Source organism: Pungitius pungitius, chromosome 9, assembly GCF_949316345.1.
Source record: "Pungitius pungitius chromosome 9, fPunPun2.1, whole genome shotgun sequence".
Lineage (NCBI taxonomy): Eukaryota > Metazoa > Chordata > Actinopteri > Perciformes > Gasterosteidae > Pungitius > Pungitius pungitius.
This window is the reverse complement of record NC_084908.1, coordinates 3492997-3510697: the sequence shown is the minus strand read 5'-3', so window position 1 is coordinate 3510697 and position 17701 is coordinate 3492997. Positions and strand designations below refer to the sequence as shown.

The following is a 17701-nucleotide window of genomic DNA, read 5'->3' as shown; positions in this document are numbered from 1 at the left end:
CAGGACCGCACCTGCCACGGCGCGCCATCATCGACGCACTCCAGCAGAGCGTCGATGGACAGCTCGCCGGTCGGAGCGCAGTCGGAGGACCAACCCTAGATGCGATGGTGAGGGGGGGTCAGTGGGTCGAACATCCGTCTGCGGGCTCCTCAACCAGCAGCCGGACACACTGACCGACATTAGAACATAGAAACGAAGGAGACTGAAAATCAAGAGGTTATGTCATTTTCAGAAAAGGCAGAAAGGAGGAAATCAACGTGTAACATACTTTCGTCAAGCCACATCACAAACTTGCCTTCTTAAAGATAGTTGATTCATTTTAGTGGGAACAAAGAGCCATTTACACATGTTTGTACGGTGGCCGAGAAGGTTCAGACAAATACAAAAGCAACAACACAAACGCAAACGCCACAACACAACACGAACGCCAAAACACAAAATACAAAAGCCACATCACAACCGCAAATGCCGCAACGCAACACGAACGGCGCAACACAACACGAAAGCGAAAACGGAAGTAGCTGCCCACGGGAGCGAGCGTATTTTGGAGGAACGGAGCTGGAGGATGCCAGATCGTTTAAGAAGTAAGTGAAACATGATTCCTTGCGGCTACAGTTAAAGTAAGGAATCATGTTTCACTTACTTCTTAAACGATCTGGCATCCTCCAGCTCCGTTGTTACGTGCCGACTGGTTTTTGAACCTACTGGTTTGGCTACGCGTGCGTGTTTGTTTTGCCCCGACAGCGGCAGATGTTGTCTGCCTCGGTCACCTGATCCGTCACACATTCGCAAACATATTGCTGAAAATGTTCAAAATGCATCCCATATCCAATGCAGCGATTATGATTGTATAAGTGAGCACTACATCACTGCCACGTATAAAGAAATAAATAAAAGAACATACGTTTATTAAAAGATCGCCACAACCTGGATTCGAACCCGCAGTCGAGCAAAATAGCAAAACTTTATAAGACGGCGGCGCTACGCCGTCGGCCAACCGAGCTGTAAAATGCCGCTACTGATTTCACTACTTATCATGAAATTGAAAATCGTCAGTGGCAAGAACATCTTTTGGTTCAGGGTGAGCCAAGACAACTGGTTTTTGGTGGCGTAGCGTGAAATACATAGTTCTGTCAGGTTTTCTAGCACATTGCCCAAGTAGGATTACTCTCTTAATAACATCTAAACGCGTAACCAAACCAGTAGGTTCAAAAACCAGTCGGCACGTAACAACGGAGCTGGAGGATGCCAGATCGTTTAAGAAGTAAGTGAAACATGATTCCTTACTTTAACTGTAGCCGCAAGGAATCATGTTTCACTTACTTCTTAAACGATCTGGCATCCTCCAGCTCCGTTCCTCCAAAATACGCTCGCTCCCGTGGGCAGCTACTTCCGTTTTCGCTTTCGTGTTGCGTTGCGGCATTTGCGGTTGTGATGTGGCTTTTGTATTTTGTGTTTTGGCGTTCGTGTTGTGTTGTGGCGTTTGCGTTTGTGTTGTTGCTTTTGTATTTGTCTGAACCTTCTCGGCCACCGTATGTTTGCTGTCCTGGCTCCTAAATGGTGGAATGAGCTCCCCAAATGACACCAGGACAGCAGAACAGCTCCATACCCATGCGCTTCATGCGCTGGGAACTGCAAAGTTGGCAGTTCGAACCCTGTCCCATGTCCAAGTGTCCCTGAGCAAGACACCCAACCGCCGACTGCTCCCCGGGCGCCCCCACGGGTGCACACCACCTCCACTGTGTGAGATGGGTTACAAAAAAAGTAATGCAATATAAGAAAGCATCAGCTGAATGACATGTAGTGTAAAAAGATCAGCGGCATCTCAACCTTTAACTTCGTGACAATTCCAAATAATAAACCTGGGGAACACCTTTAACAGAGAAGGAAAAGAGCAGAGATTTGTCTGACAGACTAAGCTGAAGCCTCGGTTCATCTTCAAATGAATTTATATCTATTTGCACCAAAAGAGGACTGTGGAAAAATGTCTCCCATCACTTGGGAGCTTGGGCAAGCGAGACGTTCCTCGGTCATTATATGTGAACCTGACTTCCGAGAGCAGACGCTGAAACCAATTCTGGATTTCATCCAATGACAAACTTAGGGGCAGGCCACACCTTTCCCCGTCCTCCCCTGCCCCCTGCAGACAGCCTAGCAGGCGGGCCGGCGGCCAAGGCAGAAGGGCAATGGGCTGGCAGGCTCAGCCCGGGGGCCGCCGCCTCCCTGCGGCGGCAACTCTGACCAGCTGGTCCGCACCGACACCACAGAGCGAGCGCCGACCGGCGGGGAGGTGGACGCCCTCACACCTCGGGCCCGACACCTGCAGCACTGAGAACCCGCGCCGCTGGGATTTAGGTGGGATCTGCCCGGGCAAAGGCTTAACAGGTCCTCACGTTTCTCCAGGCCTGCCCCTTTCGCCACATAAGAGAGCCCGTTCCCCTTCGCAGTCCAGGCCCAGTCCGGATCCATCCTGGCGGCTGGTTGCTTCATCAGCCCTGATTAGCACCGTTCGGTGTACGAAGCCACGGCTTTAGCTGCAAAAGTAAGCAAGAGGTGCACGGCATCGAAAGGGATCAACCTGGGAAAGTTAAAAGCCAATCCCCAGAATGTGCACAAGCACCTCTAAGAAGAAGTTAAACCTCTAAGAAACCGTGCAACCGCCTCAAAATGCTCCCATGTAAAAGTCAGCCCCCCCCCCCTTGGTACACCTTGATTGAGCCGATGCGGTCCGAGCCCGCCCTCTCCTCCGTCGCGCACAACCTCCCAACCCCTTCCACGCGGGACAGTTAAAAGGCCTGCACACGGAGAGAAAGAGCAGGCAGCTCATTGTGGGTTTTAAAGCGCTAACTAGGCCACTTAGCACCCCGTGACGCCGATCTGATCCCCGAGGCGCTGAACTTGGCACCGGGCCCTCCTTCTTTCGCTCCTTCCTTCTCCCCCCCCCCCCCCCCCCGCCATGGGAACCAGGCCATCTTTAATGACACAGGAGTGCTCCGCCGGATCCCACAATGCAAAGAGGCCGACATCTGTCTCGCTAAGTGGTGCGCTCTCTTGTGCACCTTGTTTATTCAATCAACAACCCCCCCCCCCCCCCCCGCCCCTCCCCACACCACCAGCATGCCCTTCATACACATTTTTAAAGACAAAAGATTGAAAGAAGAAGTAAGTTTGTAAAGAACCGATAGTGAGATCATGACTCTCTTCATCAGCATCATCATCTCTCTCTCTCACACACACACACACACACACACAGATACAAACACACAAACACTCCCACACAGGACTATTGCTGATATAAAATGCACCACTTTAAAAAGACAGAGATGGAGTTATAAATGAATCCGATTCTGGCATGATACAAACAAGAATTTAAGCACCGTCAACACAGCTACGGCTTCCCAATTACTCCACCTTTTGCACCTTTTGAATTAAATAAATAAACAGCTTGATTAAAAGTGGCCCCTTATTCTTCGTAGTTAAGACCTGGGCAAATATTTGTCCCATCAATCTTGAAAAATATAGCCATCAACCAGAGATGTTAATCACATGCTAATGGTATCCAAGGGACTCAATGCACCCCCCCCCCCCCGCTGTGAAATGAATGCTTTCGCTTTTTCAGAAAAGCCCACGTGAATGCAAATGGCCGTCTAAACAGTCGTTTTGACAGCATGCCAAGACGTCGTAAAGAGCCCCCCCTCCTTTATGCTCCTCTGGGAATGTATGTAGGGACGTGCGGGATGAGTTCACTTTACCAGGCCCAGGTGCCAGGGTATAAATGAATAATAGGTTTTATGGGTCCTAACTGGAAAACAAAAAAAGCACATACGCACATAATCACACATACCCACTCGCTCAAGTGCGTCTGTTGTGAGTGATGTTTGAATTCCCACAACTGCGCTGAAAAGAGATTGGGCATGAGAATAGGTGGTTCCTATACATAATTCAGGGGTCCATGCTAAAACAATTATGTTTGCTTACCGCTAAGTACCCGCTCTCAATAGCTCATTTGCGCTCCAGTTTGATGCTTTCAGATGTAAGTGCTACGTGCTAAAAGTCGGCGGAACGGGGCTTTTTAATAAAATATAGGAGCCGACACTCGAGCGCTTGAATGCGAGAGTGGGTGGGAGAAAAGAAAAAAAGAGAAAAAAACAAACAACCAATGCTGTTTGTGTTCTTACTTGAGTTTTGCATGCAGACTAAATTCCACTTGTCAAATCAGACCAGTGTCGTTGGGAAGCTCACTGGAGAATTGGAATGTGGACAAATATAGGGCGCTTTAATCACAACATTACAGATCACAATATTTCAGTTTAGATCCATGTCAACACATATTTGAACAGCCTCACAGACCCAGTGTGGACAGCTGTTAGTCAGTGAGTAAAGAAAAGTGCACGACCCAAAATACAGGTCATTTTGTCAGCGATCAGTGGTGGAATACAAACAATATATTTACTCTGAACAAAACATTCAGACTCAAACAGACATAAATACCATAATTATAGTATACAATAAATAATAATAATAACAATTAGTCATTTTCTCTTAAACTCTGAAGTCCACATCTTGGTCTTGGAGATTTGAGGGCTGATGAATATCCCCCCGCCTCCCCCCCCCCCCCCCTCCCCCCTCCGGTCCGCGGCTACAGGCGAGCCTCGGCGCTCTTTTCCTCGCGGCCCGTCTCGCACTTGCACTCCTCCACCACCATCACCCGCTTCTCCTGCACCTCGGCGCCGCAGCGCAGGGGCACGGCCACGGTCCGCGCTCTGGACGGGGCGCAGCGGGAGCAGGGGGCCCGGTGCCGGAGGGCCCCCGTCCCCGCGCCCGGCCCGGCTAACTCCCCCTCGGGCGGGACGAACATGGAGCTGCACTGGCCGAAACACAGCTTGTTGTGCACCGTCACCACGTCGCATCCGTCCGCCGTCACGCGCTGAGGGGGGAGAGGGGGGACACAGATGGGGGTCAACATTAGAGTTCATTTACTCAACAACAACTAAAAATCAATGCAAGCTTGTTGGCCCATGAGCGGCACACACAGAAACACACAGACACACACTGGCGTCCATTCGGCGGAGGAGGGGGAAGGACACTTGTCTTACCTGAGTGAAAGGTACGGCGGTGCACGCCAGCTTGGTGTCCCTCAGGTCGATGGGGAGGGACACGCTCATCTTGTCCCCTTTACCCACGGCCCGCTGCCACATCTGCAGGCCTTGCCTCCTCTTCAGCTCCATCTCGGCGGGGCTCTTAGGGTGCAGGAGGCGGAGGGGGCTCACCGGGGCCTTGGGGGCCAGGGCCGGACCCGGCCGCCCGTGGGCCAAGAAAGCGGGGAAGGAGAATCGGGAGCCGTGGGAGGGCGCTCTCCTGGGGGGGAGGCCTCCTCTGAGGAAGCCCGAGCGAGGCGCCGCGGCACGAGCGTCCAGCCGCATGACCTTCACCACGCCTCGGACGGGTTCCCCCGGCCCGCCGCCGGATGCCTCCAAGTCCCCTCTTGACCCCGCGATGGCGTTGTCAAAAGAGTCGCGAGGCAACGGGAAAGCGACGGCGGTCCAACTCGCCAAAAACAACACAAAGCCGATGGGGCGAGCCATTCTTTGACACACAAAGAAAAAAAGGGACGGTTCTTTAAAACAGAGCGGAAAACAAATTCAAAAGTCGCAGCGAAAAATGTCACTAGAATGAACTAAAATCTTTGTCCGGCGGTGCGGTCCAAGGTCCCAAACGGTCACCTTGCTGTCAGTGCTTTGGTCCGCGCGCTGCAGGGGTCTTTTATAGAAGTAGCTGGCAGTTTCCACCTGTGCTTTAACGCAAAGAAGGTGTCGCAATTCCCACACCAGACGAGACATCACACCGAGCTTACAACTCGTGGATGGTCGCCAGACTGAGAGGATTTCTTTTTCAAGGTGAGTGTGGTCATAAAAAAAAAAAAAAAAAGAAGATACATCCCGAAGAGGGCGTTTGATCCTCGGGGCTGAAACTAAGCTGAATGGAGTCGAGTTATCGCCACCGCTTTTATTCATTTCCAGCAGTTCTTCTCGAAGATATTTATGCTTTTTGATGTTTTAATGACGGTGGTGGAGAAAGCTGCCACGTCACACTTTGTCGATGTTTGAGACCCTGCGAGCGTGACGGCAACTACACACAACAGACATTTTGAAAGGATTGTTAAGTAGTATAGGCTCTAAACATGCACCGAGGGCACATTAGAAAAACCCAACTTGCAGACGAGTGGTAAAACTGGCCGACTGCAACTTTTACTAAACTCAAACAGCTTCAGGAAGACTGCCGAGTCAACAAAGGTGTCCCTGATACCTGTGGCCGTAAAGCAATAATGGCTTTATGTTCTCTGTGTCAACAAGCCGTCTCCTGTCCCTTCATTCCCACGAGCCGTCATGACACCATTAGACTTCAGTGTGCTCCGTCACCCGCGACCTGATCACTCTCTCACTCACACACACACACACACACACACACACACACACACACACACACACACACACACACATACACACACACACACACGGGCTGCTCAGGGCCCACAGCGTTGCACAAGGATGGGTGTTTGACTTTCTCATAGAGACTTTGGTGTTAACGGGCACTTTTCCACGTCGGTTTCCCATCATCCACCACTTGACCAAGTGGATCATATAGACATAAGAATGGGAAATGTAAAGGGCTTTATTCAAAATACTTCTTATAGCTGCAGAATGGACCACAAGAGGGCAGAGTTTACTAAGTGTTCTCACACTAATGCCGACTCCCTTTTTTAAGGAATAAACCAGGCAGAGTTGCTTCTCAACACAGTCCAAAGTTGCCGGGGTCATCAAACATGAGGCTGAATCCTACTTTCACAAAGTCAGTTTGAGTCAAACACACCTCTTTCGCTCAGAATTATTGACTATTTTACTGCCGCTTATACAGCCAGGAAGAAAGAAGTCAATAAAACCAGACTTGAAACACATGGTGTAACAGTCTGAGAGGAAAACTGCTGAGGAAACTTTTGACCTTGAACTCCTTTAATAAAATGCTATCAAGTGTTTTTCTTTTAAACTTAAAGACATCTTTGTAATAGTTTTGTATTTGTTTTTGTTTTGTATATAGTAAGCGTTGCTGCTCAGGCGTACAATGTCCACATAAACAAATGTGCAAGTTTAAAACACTGCAGTGTTAAAAACAATCATACATTGGACCCCACAAAACCCCCAAAACGGACTCTGAAGCATGGTCGCTGTGGGTCACGCAGCACCACATCAGCTGAATTTATTCGGTCAAGGAAAGCAGAACCCTCAGGCCGGGTTCTAGATGAAACCCCCGGACTATAAAAACCTGGTTGGGTTCTTGTTAGCAGAAAAATACTTTACTTCTTGAACTTTCTCCAAAAGGTGACAGTTTTGACGAGAAGGGGGTTCTGGATGGAACCACACACCATGAACCTCTAAAGGTTCTGAACCGTTTACAGTGGGCTCAAAGGTGGAACCTTTATAAAAGGCTCTACTAGGAAGCAAGCAGTATTTCCCAGGGAGGAAAAGAAATCCTAGCTTAGAATGGCATATTTCTGTATAGTAATAAATCATTGAGAATGTCCTTTTAAGTAACACAGGTGTGACACACAGCTCATCTCGACTTCACTTAATGCTCAAGCCCCCCCTTTAAAAGAGTGCCATCAGACGGACATTGAAACTGCCTCACGAGGGACAACCCACACGGAGCCTGGTCACATGGTGCATTTAACTGCGCTTCGGACCACTCCTCCAGATTATGACGCCACTGGGGAGGGTCACAGCATGTGAGCACACATCAAACAGCACTCAAACACACACACACACAATGCGTACTGACCCTGTCTGATGTAAACTGCCCTGTAATGTTTAAGCAGCAATGAACCTGAACGAGGCCAGACAACCCCCCCCCCCCCCCCATGTAATGTATTACATCATTGTCATGTCATTATCATTGATATTATTTATAGCAAAACACAGAATGTTGAGGGAATTAGTGGAAAATATTTGAGCGGCCCGTTTGTACATATTATTAAAAACACGGGATACTGTGAGGACATAAATCCACATGTGGATGTAAAATGTCTGTAGTTCTGTGTAATAAGTGCAACTCAGACTCAGAGTAACACGCGCATTCAGTCGTGCATTTGGCCATGTGAAGAACAGGAATCATAAACTATGTTTATATAAAAGAAATATATGTATAAACTGGAGGATGCAGTGGAGGTCTGCTGTTATGCGTGCAGACGCAAAGTGCAAACTGTGGTTTGACTTCTGCTGCTTTCAGCACCCACTTGACAAGAAAGTTGGTCTGAAAGTTGATCTGCGCGCTGCAACAACTCTCTGCAAATATCTATATATCTATATAGATATATATATATATATATGCATTGAAAGGTTATACATTAGGCTATAGGTCGGATGTGACCACTGGTTCACTTCCCACAGATCACGTGTTGGGAGTGTTGGGTCAAAATGGTCAAGTCTAACCCGGATGCTAGAGACCAAAGTGCAGAGTCTTCAATGTAAAACACCAGCGACATCAAATCACCAACAAGCGTCCTGAAAAGCATTTATTGACTCGAGTGTCCCCGAACAGGCATCGACACCTACTACCGACTTTGTCTGTCCCTCTTGTCCTCGCAAAGTGTCCTCTGCATTTCAACCACAGCCTCAAACGTGAAGCGATTCTCACAGAGACCTGTCCTTCCAAAGATCCCCAAAAAGCAACTTGACAGCAACACGATCGATGGATTATTTATTTGCCGGTTATCGACATGGGTCGTGAAGTCGTAAGGCCACGCCCACAAAACATCTGCCTCACGCACATGAAAATAAATCAGTTGTCGTGGCACAAAGGCAGTTGCAGGTATGAAAAATCCAACACTGAACACAACAACCCTTCAGAGCTTCATCACAGAAGCCGTGACCATTAAAACGCCACAGCGGGCTCCGCTAGAAATGATGGTCACCTGAGGCCTTCACGTGGGGGGGGGGGGGGGCTTTGACCTTGGTTGTTCGCCTCCTGGAGACGTTGCAGATTTGTGTAGACATTTCATATAAATCTCTGATTGTGTGCACAGTGCTAAACTGATACGTCTTAAAGAGAGAGTCCACCCGATATTGTGACATTTATTATTTCAAAATGATTAAAAATACAAAAATAGATATTATCGTGATTATTAGAGCTTGCAGTGAGTGTAAGACATTTACAAAGCACACGACTTGAGCAGATCTTTCCAGTTCATCACATATTACTAACTATATGTATCAGCACTAACAATGTTTGCTACTTAAAACATAAATAAATCACAGAATAATGTGTACAAATGTAGTTATGAAACTAAGAATGTTTTAGATGCTTCACTTGACTTGTCTTTTTTGATTCCATTCAAAAAAGTCTACATAGAAAAACTATATAGAAAACCCTAACGTATGATTTCTCCACCGATTGGAACGTCATGATCGAATTTAAAACTGAAAATATCACGCTTTGTTGCCGATATTCTTGTAGAGGACCATTGAAACCACCATGGCAGCAATCTGTGAAGGAAGCAGGTCATCAACACGTTAAATTAACACGGCCGTGGATTTCAGATACAAGTCATTGTGGCAAATTGTGATTGAAATATAATAAATTAGGAGGTGTTATAACAAGCTCTGGTTCTTATTATTTGCAGACCATTTCACATGGCGCCTTAGTTTATTTGTTCTATTTGCAAATGGCATGCGTGACAGGAAGTAAAACATGGACCAGAGCTGCTGCCTAACAATGCAGTCTATATTTTTAAGGACATGGCAACATGGCGGCTAAAGTGACCGTTTCAATTAAATTTGGTACGGATACCTCGAGGGCAGCGATTCCCAGGGCCACGGCGGAAATGACCACAGCGTTTTCCTTGATCAGCTGCAGCAGCTTTGTAAAGCAGCCATCAATCATCTGGAAGGGAATCACCGGGTGTTAGACTGGGAGCCAGTGATGGCTTTTTTGGTTTCTCACACGCGATGAGTGGAGTGGCCCTCGTACCGAACCGTGGGCTTTGTCCGTGTCGCACGCGGGGACGGTTTCGTTGCAACACGCCGTTGGGAAAAGATCCCTCCCGTGGTCATTGTGAAAAGCGGAGCCATTGAAATCTCTGTAGCTCTTGTATCCGCAGCACTTAAACTGGAAAGAAACCGCAGGCGTTAGTCCCGAATCTGAACACAAACCCGACGTGACAGGTTGATCTCACTGCTGTGGTGCCGTAGTGTAAAACATCAGCAGAGGGTAGTTACTCTTTTCACTGTAACAAAAAGGGCCTTCAATGGAACATCCACACAGTGGATTCAAATAATCAAATATTTGCCGAGATGTGGGATGTTAATAAATAAAAATGTGAATACATAACAGATTGATTAAGAAAGCGGTACCTCCTCCATGGTGGCGTCCCAGAGAGAGGTGAAACTGTTGTTGCGTCCATATTCCTCTTTAATGCTCTTTTGAACGTCCTCCTCCAGGTGGTCAAGAATCTGCTCAGCCTGAGAAGGAAACATTTCTTTTAGCAAAGCTCCTCGAGTTGTCCATCATTTAAATCTAAATCGGACCCAAGTGGCAATCCTTGCCGAATGGATGCAGTTTTTGACCCTGAGAGCCACTTACCACATCCTTAAAGACGAGCAGCACCACGGCTCCAGCGACCTCCACGAGGAAGATAATCAGCATTATGCTGAAGAACTGCATGGTGGGGAAAATAACACTCGATCAGGTAAAACTATTGATGTAAGGCAGGATTGTGTATCCACAAATCCTCACCGACTGACAAACAGGGGGTTGAACAGCAGACCTAAAAATAAATTGCATTCATATCACGACCGAGTGAGAGGTCATTCTACTTGACCCCTCTGGGAAATAACCATAAAAAAACATGTACTTTTACTTTTTTTTAAGAAGAGGGGATATTCTGAACATACGTCTCACTACCAGACGTCAGCCATTTAATACGTCTGATCTCCTCAAACCACATTATTGAGCGCAGTATTATACTGTGTTTTAAGCTCTTGCCTTCCTCGATGATGCATCAAAACGTGGCTCACCGTGAGCAGCATGCACCGGCTCTCCCTGACGGCTCCGCAGCAGCCCAGGAAGCCGATGAGCAGCAGCACGCCGCCCACGGCCATGAGCAGGTAGGCCACGTTGGCCAGCTGCGATAACCCGGGCGGAGCGCCATCCACGGTCTCCAGCAAGCCCAGCAGGGAACCGCTGTCCACCTTCACCCACACCCCCACGGCCAGGATGCACACGCCCGCCAGCTGCGTGTCGGGTGAGGAAAGGACAGAGAGAGAGAGGGGGGGGGGGATGCAAAGGGACGTGGCGTTAACACGTGGAGAAACATGCCGAAAGGAGGCTTTTATTATCATCATCAGGGAGGCACAAATGTTGAGAATCCTAAAAAAGTTACGTTGTAGGCCTTAAAAAACTGTTATTCTGTGATAAACTGTGGATAAGAGATGTGACTCGTGTTATGACAGCTGCTGGTTGGCATAAAAGACAGGAAGTACAGCTGGGTGGGTTGTCTGCTCAATTTATGAAACTAGGAGTATTAAGCCAGCTTGAAGTTTAACACTTCAACTCAAAGCTACATTTCATTAAAAACAAAGGGTTTTGTCAGCGCGTCAGACGGCATGCGGCTATAAGCCAGTGATCGCAGCACGTTGGAAGCAACGAGCGCCGGCAGCACCAGGCTCAACGCTCTTAAACTCCTAAAAAAAACCTCTTTGTGGTAAAGCCAGCTTAGTCCCCGCCTCCTGACAGTAACGTCATTTTTTTTTTACTTACAAAGATGCTGCCATTGAAGACGAACATCATGACTTTGAGAAAGCCGGAGCAACACATCTTGGCGTTTGTTTTTCCTTCGTCCTGTTATTCACCTTTTCATTAAAAACAAAACAAAAAAAAAGAGGGGAAAAGGGTTTGTTAAACTGAGATTTGTGGCATCACTGATCGCACGTCTTTTATTTGTCCCTCACGGGACTCGAATGTTACGAGGACGTCTGACAACCCAAGCTGGGCGCCAACGTGGGTCAGACGGCGTTTGCTCTGGTTGTTCATTAACCACAGAAACAGGTAAACACAAGGGCTCTGGTTGGTCCCAACGACGTGCTCCCAGGGCCGGAGTGTGAGATACGTCACTTGTTCCAGCGCTCGGCATGCAAATGATTTAACGTACTATCAAGCACACATTGTAATCATCCCCCCCTTAAAGGCCTGCTGGTTGTCACGCTGCAGTAACCCAAACAGTCATAAAACACACACACACAACCTTGATCCCAACCTTGCGTGACTTTATTACTGGGATATGGGCTCAGTTTTATATGTATTGATCCTTCTTCCTGCTTCCTTATTGCAACTTCTGCCATACTATTTAGAGGCGTACAGAACACAAGAGGCCATTGCTTTGAAATCACTTGTTGGGTTGTTTGGAATGCGTTTAATGGAAGGTCGATTTTGGGTTTAGCACACCGGCTACGTATTTAAAATGTTTGTTTTTATAGTATATTAAGGCGAACCGAGTGGGATGATTCTGGGGGTGAACCAGTTCGTTGGTGTTTGCAGCGTATCGTGTATCACAAACGAACCCATCCAACAACCAGGTTATCAGCTAGTGAACGTAAACCTGATGGATTACGAGGGAGAAATTTAAAGATCTAACTCGAGGTGTTTCTCATTGCTCACCCCCCCACAGCTGGAGAGGTGGCCGTGACACTGCATTTGCGTGATTTGGTCCAGAGTACGAAAAGCACGAGGCGCCTACCTGTGCAGCCGTCTGTCCGCTGAGGTCCGATCGGCGAGGAGTGTCTGCTCAGCGAGGCGTTCACATGTCCCTTTATCCTCTCACAGGCCCCACACAGATAAAAGAGAGAGGGGGGGGGGGGGGGGGGGAGGGGGGGGGTAGAGTTCATGTCCTAGACTTCACCAACTTTTCCTTGTGAACAAAGTCCTTTTCAAAATAGAACAGAAAGTTTCCCAGCAAACTTTGAAATATATAATATTGATGCTCATGAACGATTACTTAAAACCAACAAAGCTCAAAAGCACAAATAAATGGATCAATATCAATTACATAAAAACTTGAGGAATAATTAACTTGTAACTTGGTATAAATGTTTGACTCCATGTTAAAGTGAATCATTTCTTAGAAACTTCTAGAGAGCTATTGTTACTATTAAGAACTCAACATTATATATTTAGAAAGATAACATTAACATAATAAACTTTGTGCAAATGAAAACCAACAGTCATCTTTTATGCATCCACACATTTTAATCCCCACATAGAGCGACACAATAAACCTGGCAACGGAAATATTGAATAAGCATTAACCAGTAAAAGCCTGCAATAAGAAAAATATGTAAATTAAAAAGACGATTTTCCTCCATCACGCTAATAACAAGACTGAAACCACCCCCTTGATGTTTGAACTTCCTTCTTCCTCAGCAGGCTGGAAGTACCCCGGACACACAGCGGTGTGATGCATTTCCATGCAACAGCCACAAGGGGGCGACATGACACCAAACCACAGACACCTCCCACGCGACGACTCCGGCCATTCAGGCGCATCCACCTGCAACAGGTGCCGCTCAGCCACTAATCAACAAGTAACGAAGCAGCGGTGACGTGCTACGAAAGAAAAAAAAGGCACAGCTGCTCAGTGCGACTCTTTGGCACCTCGGAGTAAACAGTCACATTCAGCCAGTTGTGAAAAGATCAAAAAAATGTAAAGAAGCGTCCCATAAAGGGTTGCAGTACATCTGCGTGATGACTTCGGGACAACTCTATTAACTTTCAACACGCGCAGCCTGCCGGGCCGCTGCGGGGCTGCGGCTCCTTCAGGCCGGCCTCCTTGTGATTGGCCGACGGGGTGACGTCGCCGCTCACGCTCTCGTTCATCCTCTCGCAGATGACGTCCACCAGCTTGTCAAACACCTGCTTCACGTTGATGTTGTCTTTGGCGCTGGCCTCGAAGAACTGGAAGCCTGCGCAGAGGGAGGGAGGCTGGCTTTAGTGTGTTATTGCAGAGTGTGTGTTTAAAGAGTGTGTGGGTGTGTGTGGGTGTGTGTGTGTGGGTGCCAACCGAGCTCTGTAGCCAGTCTTTGGGCGTCTTCAGTGGGGACCTGCCGGTCTTCTTCTAAATCCAGCTTGTTGCCGACCAGCACTACTTGAGCGTTGCCCCACGAGTACGTCTTGATCTGGGTTGCCCTGGGAAACAGCAAGGCAACATTTTCACACAGTGAGAAAACGTGTGCGGTGGTTACTATAGAGCTCAAGTACAGTTTGAAAGTACTTTGCTTGACTATTTCAAAATACATATATAAAGAGCTTATGAAAAGTATTCACCCCCCTTGGATGTATTCCCCTTTTGTTGCTTTCATACGTGAAATCATGGCCAATAAAAAATATTTTTTTTGACAAAGAAAGCATATTTAATGTCAAAGTATTACATGTCAATAGATTTTCTATTTACTGTTATTTAATTCATAAGCTACTAATAATTCCATGTATTTGGCAGGGTTTTCATGTGGTTATTGCGTAACTCTTTTTCCTGTAACCGCAGTAAAGGTTTCACGAGGCCTGGAGCTAAATTGTTGTGTCGTTATAAAAACTAAAAAATATCAAATGCCCACAGATTGCTTCACTTTAGTGAATTGTTTATAGTGCCTTTGGAAGAAAAAAAATTTAATCCTGAAACTACTCCTTTGCATTTTTACAGAATATGATTTTACAGGACAAAGAGTGGTTTTGATATGTGTAAATAATAAAATAATAGGAATTCGGAATGCAAAAACGCTCCTGCTGATCAGGGCCGATACGCAGGGAGTCACGTGACCACCGGTTGCAGCTCACCAGTCCTGCACGGCGCAGAAGGACTCCTGGCTGGTGATGTCGTACATCAGCAGGAATCCCATGGCCCCCCTGTAGTACGCCGTGGTGATGGTCCGGTAGCGCTCCTGCCCCGCCGTGTCCTGTGAACACAGCCGGAGGACGTCCGGTGAGCACGCTCCAAGGTTTGAGCCCTCGCCCCGCAACAACATTCAGTCATAAGCCCCCCCCCTCAGCTCAACCCCCCCCCCTCCCCCCGTTCATGCATCTTTCATGAAGCCTGCTGTCTGGGGACCGTGTTGAACATCGACTGCCATTAGCCGCGCGGCGTGTGAGGAACGAGCATCGCTCCACGTCCATGACGGAGATACCGCCCGGGCAACGAAGGAGGGGGGGTGGGGGGGGCATCGCCATCGCCATCGCCTCAGGCTGCACTTCAGGATCCTTTAGACAAATTACAGCTCTGGCATTAAAGAGGCCGCAGTGTTTTATGTGTGGTGACTGTGGAGCCTATTCAAGCTCTCTCTAGCTCGCTGTGCATATTTTTATATATATATATATTATATATATATACATATATATATATATTACTAAACTCTTTATCCCGTCGAACCCACTCAAGAATTGGGCACTGATTCTATGCTTCGACTTCAGCCTCCACTTGTGTTTACAAAGGGCCGCCAACGAACCCAGATCTGGAGCTTGACCCGCTTGTCGCTCCTGTAGATGGTCTTGACCTTGAAGTCGATGCCCACCGTGCTGACGAAGGCCGAGGTGAAGGAGTCGTCGGCGAAGCGGAACAGGAACGAGGTCTTCCCCACGCTGCTGTTGCCGATGATCAGCAGCTTGAACATGTAGTCAAAGTTTTGGTCGGCCGCGTCCCTCTGCTCCGCCGCCGGGTCTCTGGCCAGCGCCATCTGTCACAACCAGTAGGAGAGGGGGGGGGGGGGGGGGGGGGGGGGGGGGGGGGGGGGGCGGTCACTCTCCCTGACTTTGTGAGCAGGCATGGCTAAGGGAATTTTTTATTTAGTTAGAAATAGTTCAATAATTTGCAAACAGTGGGCTTTTTCCTCTTTATGATCTTCTTTATTATGAAGGAAAAACCACAAATATGTCAACTATGTGCACAGATTAAGAACTGCCGACGTTGGTGAGGACGTGCAGCTGAAGAACTGAATAGAAAGCTATATATCTCTGGTTAACAGGCGGGAGGGGTGGGGGGGGGGGGGGGGTAACAACACTCATGTGTTTAGAGTGAGGAATCTCAGCAATTTGAGGATCCACACTCACGTGCCGGAGATTCATCCACTATGATATTTGAGAAGATGCTGATGTTGCTCCCCCCTCCCCCTCACCACTAAATCTCAACCAGGGGGGAGGGCCTTCCTCTGTCCTCTGTCCCTCTTTATCCGTCACACGCTGCTTGCTCTCCCCGTCTCCGCCCGCAAACGTATGGGCGCGGTGAGTGCTGAGAGACGGGCTGTAAAGGGTGGGTGGGGTGAGGGATCGGGGCAATGGCCTCTCCTCCCCCCTCTGCACCTCACCCATCATCCATCTCATCATCCATCGACCCGCTTGAACTCACACCCATTTTCATCTGCCCTCCATGTCTCGTTTTCATCCATCTAAGCATCCCTGTTGTCATCATCCATCCACATCGCACCCACGCGCTGCTTCCTCCCCTCTTCCTGCCTCATGAGGAGGCTGGCTGACCCATCTGTTCATCCCTCACCCCCCCCTCCCCCTCCCTTTCAGAGCCTTTTCAGTACTCCTCCCTGATTGCTGAGGTCCCAGCTCAGCAGATCCACTTCCAGGACCATAAAGAGAGGACATGGCGGCCTGCTGCTGAACCCACTCTGCAGAAGGCTCATAATCCACGTCAGTGTGAAAACACGTAACACAGTGTGTGTGTGTGTGTGTGCGCGCACTAGCGCTGTTGGCCTCAGTGGGACACAGGTCATCTCGCATAGGAAGAAAAACGTCACTTCACATCAATGTTGACGTCTGGCTGGGCTAGTTGGACACCGTTTGCACAGGTTGACACGTGGAGCAAAATGAGGTTTTATTCCTACAAAGCAGCCTGATGGACTGCGAACAAGAAGATAAAGTTCCCTAGCAGTTATCGTTATCCTACTTTGCCTAGACCTGCCCCCCCCCCCCCCCTCCCATACGGTGCCTGAGCTACCGACTCGTGGCGTGAACAAGTAACGTTGTACTTAAACTCGCCTGGTCTCGTGGTTTGTGAGTCCGTCTCCTCCGTCCGTCCCACCGTCTTCCTCCGCTCCCTGAGAGCCGACTGGAGTGCGCTGCGGTCGGGCTCTCCACTCCCGGACCTCCCGTGCTGTGCACGCGCCTGTCACTGGGACAGTCATTGTTTCTCTAGTCAAGGCAGCCTTAATTATATGCACTGAACTTCCGGTAGTCAATGTCAAAATAAAACCCGCTACTCGCATCTTGATGTTTTTTTGTTGTTCATTGATTGTTCGCCCTATAAGCCAGTGGAAAACGTGCAAAATGCACAGTGACATTTTCAATTGTTTTTTTAACCATTTGAACAAAATAACTTCACTTTATGTTCAAGTCATAACAATAGAAACCAAACACCATTATTTCTACGTAAATAGCTGGAAAGCATAAACTGCTGGGAAATTTAGCATGACAAATTCTTGTTTATTTTTCTATAATGGAGGTGACATATCAAAATTACCTGGAGCTATGGAACTACGTTGATTGTTGCACGAGTGTTTGTCGTGCCAGACTTTACCGCGAAATTCAGTCCCCCCCACTTCCGGCTTTAATGCCGTTTACAATAGTAAACTTCTGGTGCCCCTGCTGAATAACGTGCAGAAAG

General features: G+C 48.1%; 3 protein-coding genes across 3 annotated transcripts; all 3 read right to left on the bottom strand.

Moving 5' to 3' along the window:
* Positions 1-4639: 4639 nt before the first annotated feature.
* Positions 4640-5585, bottom strand: dand5 (DAN domain family, member 5). Its single transcript, XM_037471304.2, has 2 exons — positions 5097-5585; positions 4640-4927 (listed from the first exon to the last, which is right to left on the bottom strand). Exons 1-2 carry the CDS (start codon positions 5583-5585, stop codon positions 4640-4642), a joined length of 777 nt encoding a protein of 258 aa, XP_037327201.2.
* A 3521-nt stretch (positions 5586-9106) lies between these two features.
* On the bottom strand, positions 9107-12905 carry tspan34a (tetraspanin 34a). The gene is made up of 8 exons (XM_037472323.2): positions 12785-12905; positions 11809-11900; positions 11067-11282; positions 10633-10707; positions 10404-10511; positions 10021-10158; positions 9841-9933; positions 9107-9536 (listed from the first exon to the last, which is right to left on the bottom strand). Exons 2-8 carry the CDS (start codon positions 11863-11865, stop codon positions 9480-9482), a joined length of 744 nt encoding a protein of 247 aa, XP_037328220.2. The 5' UTR covers positions 11866-11900; positions 12785-12905; the 3' UTR covers positions 9107-9479.
* Positions 12906-12914: 9 nt separating this feature from the next.
* On the bottom strand, positions 12915-17206 carry rab3da (RAB3D, member RAS oncogene family, a). Its single transcript, XM_037472325.2, has 5 exons — positions 17077-17206; positions 15540-15767; positions 14875-14993; positions 14105-14229; positions 12915-14006 (listed from the first exon to the last, which is right to left on the bottom strand). Exons 2-5 carry the CDS (start codon positions 15765-15767, stop codon positions 13816-13818), a joined length of 663 nt encoding a protein of 220 aa, XP_037328222.2. The 5' UTR covers positions 17077-17206; the 3' UTR covers positions 12915-13815.
* Between the last annotated feature and the right edge of the window lie 495 nt (positions 17207-17701).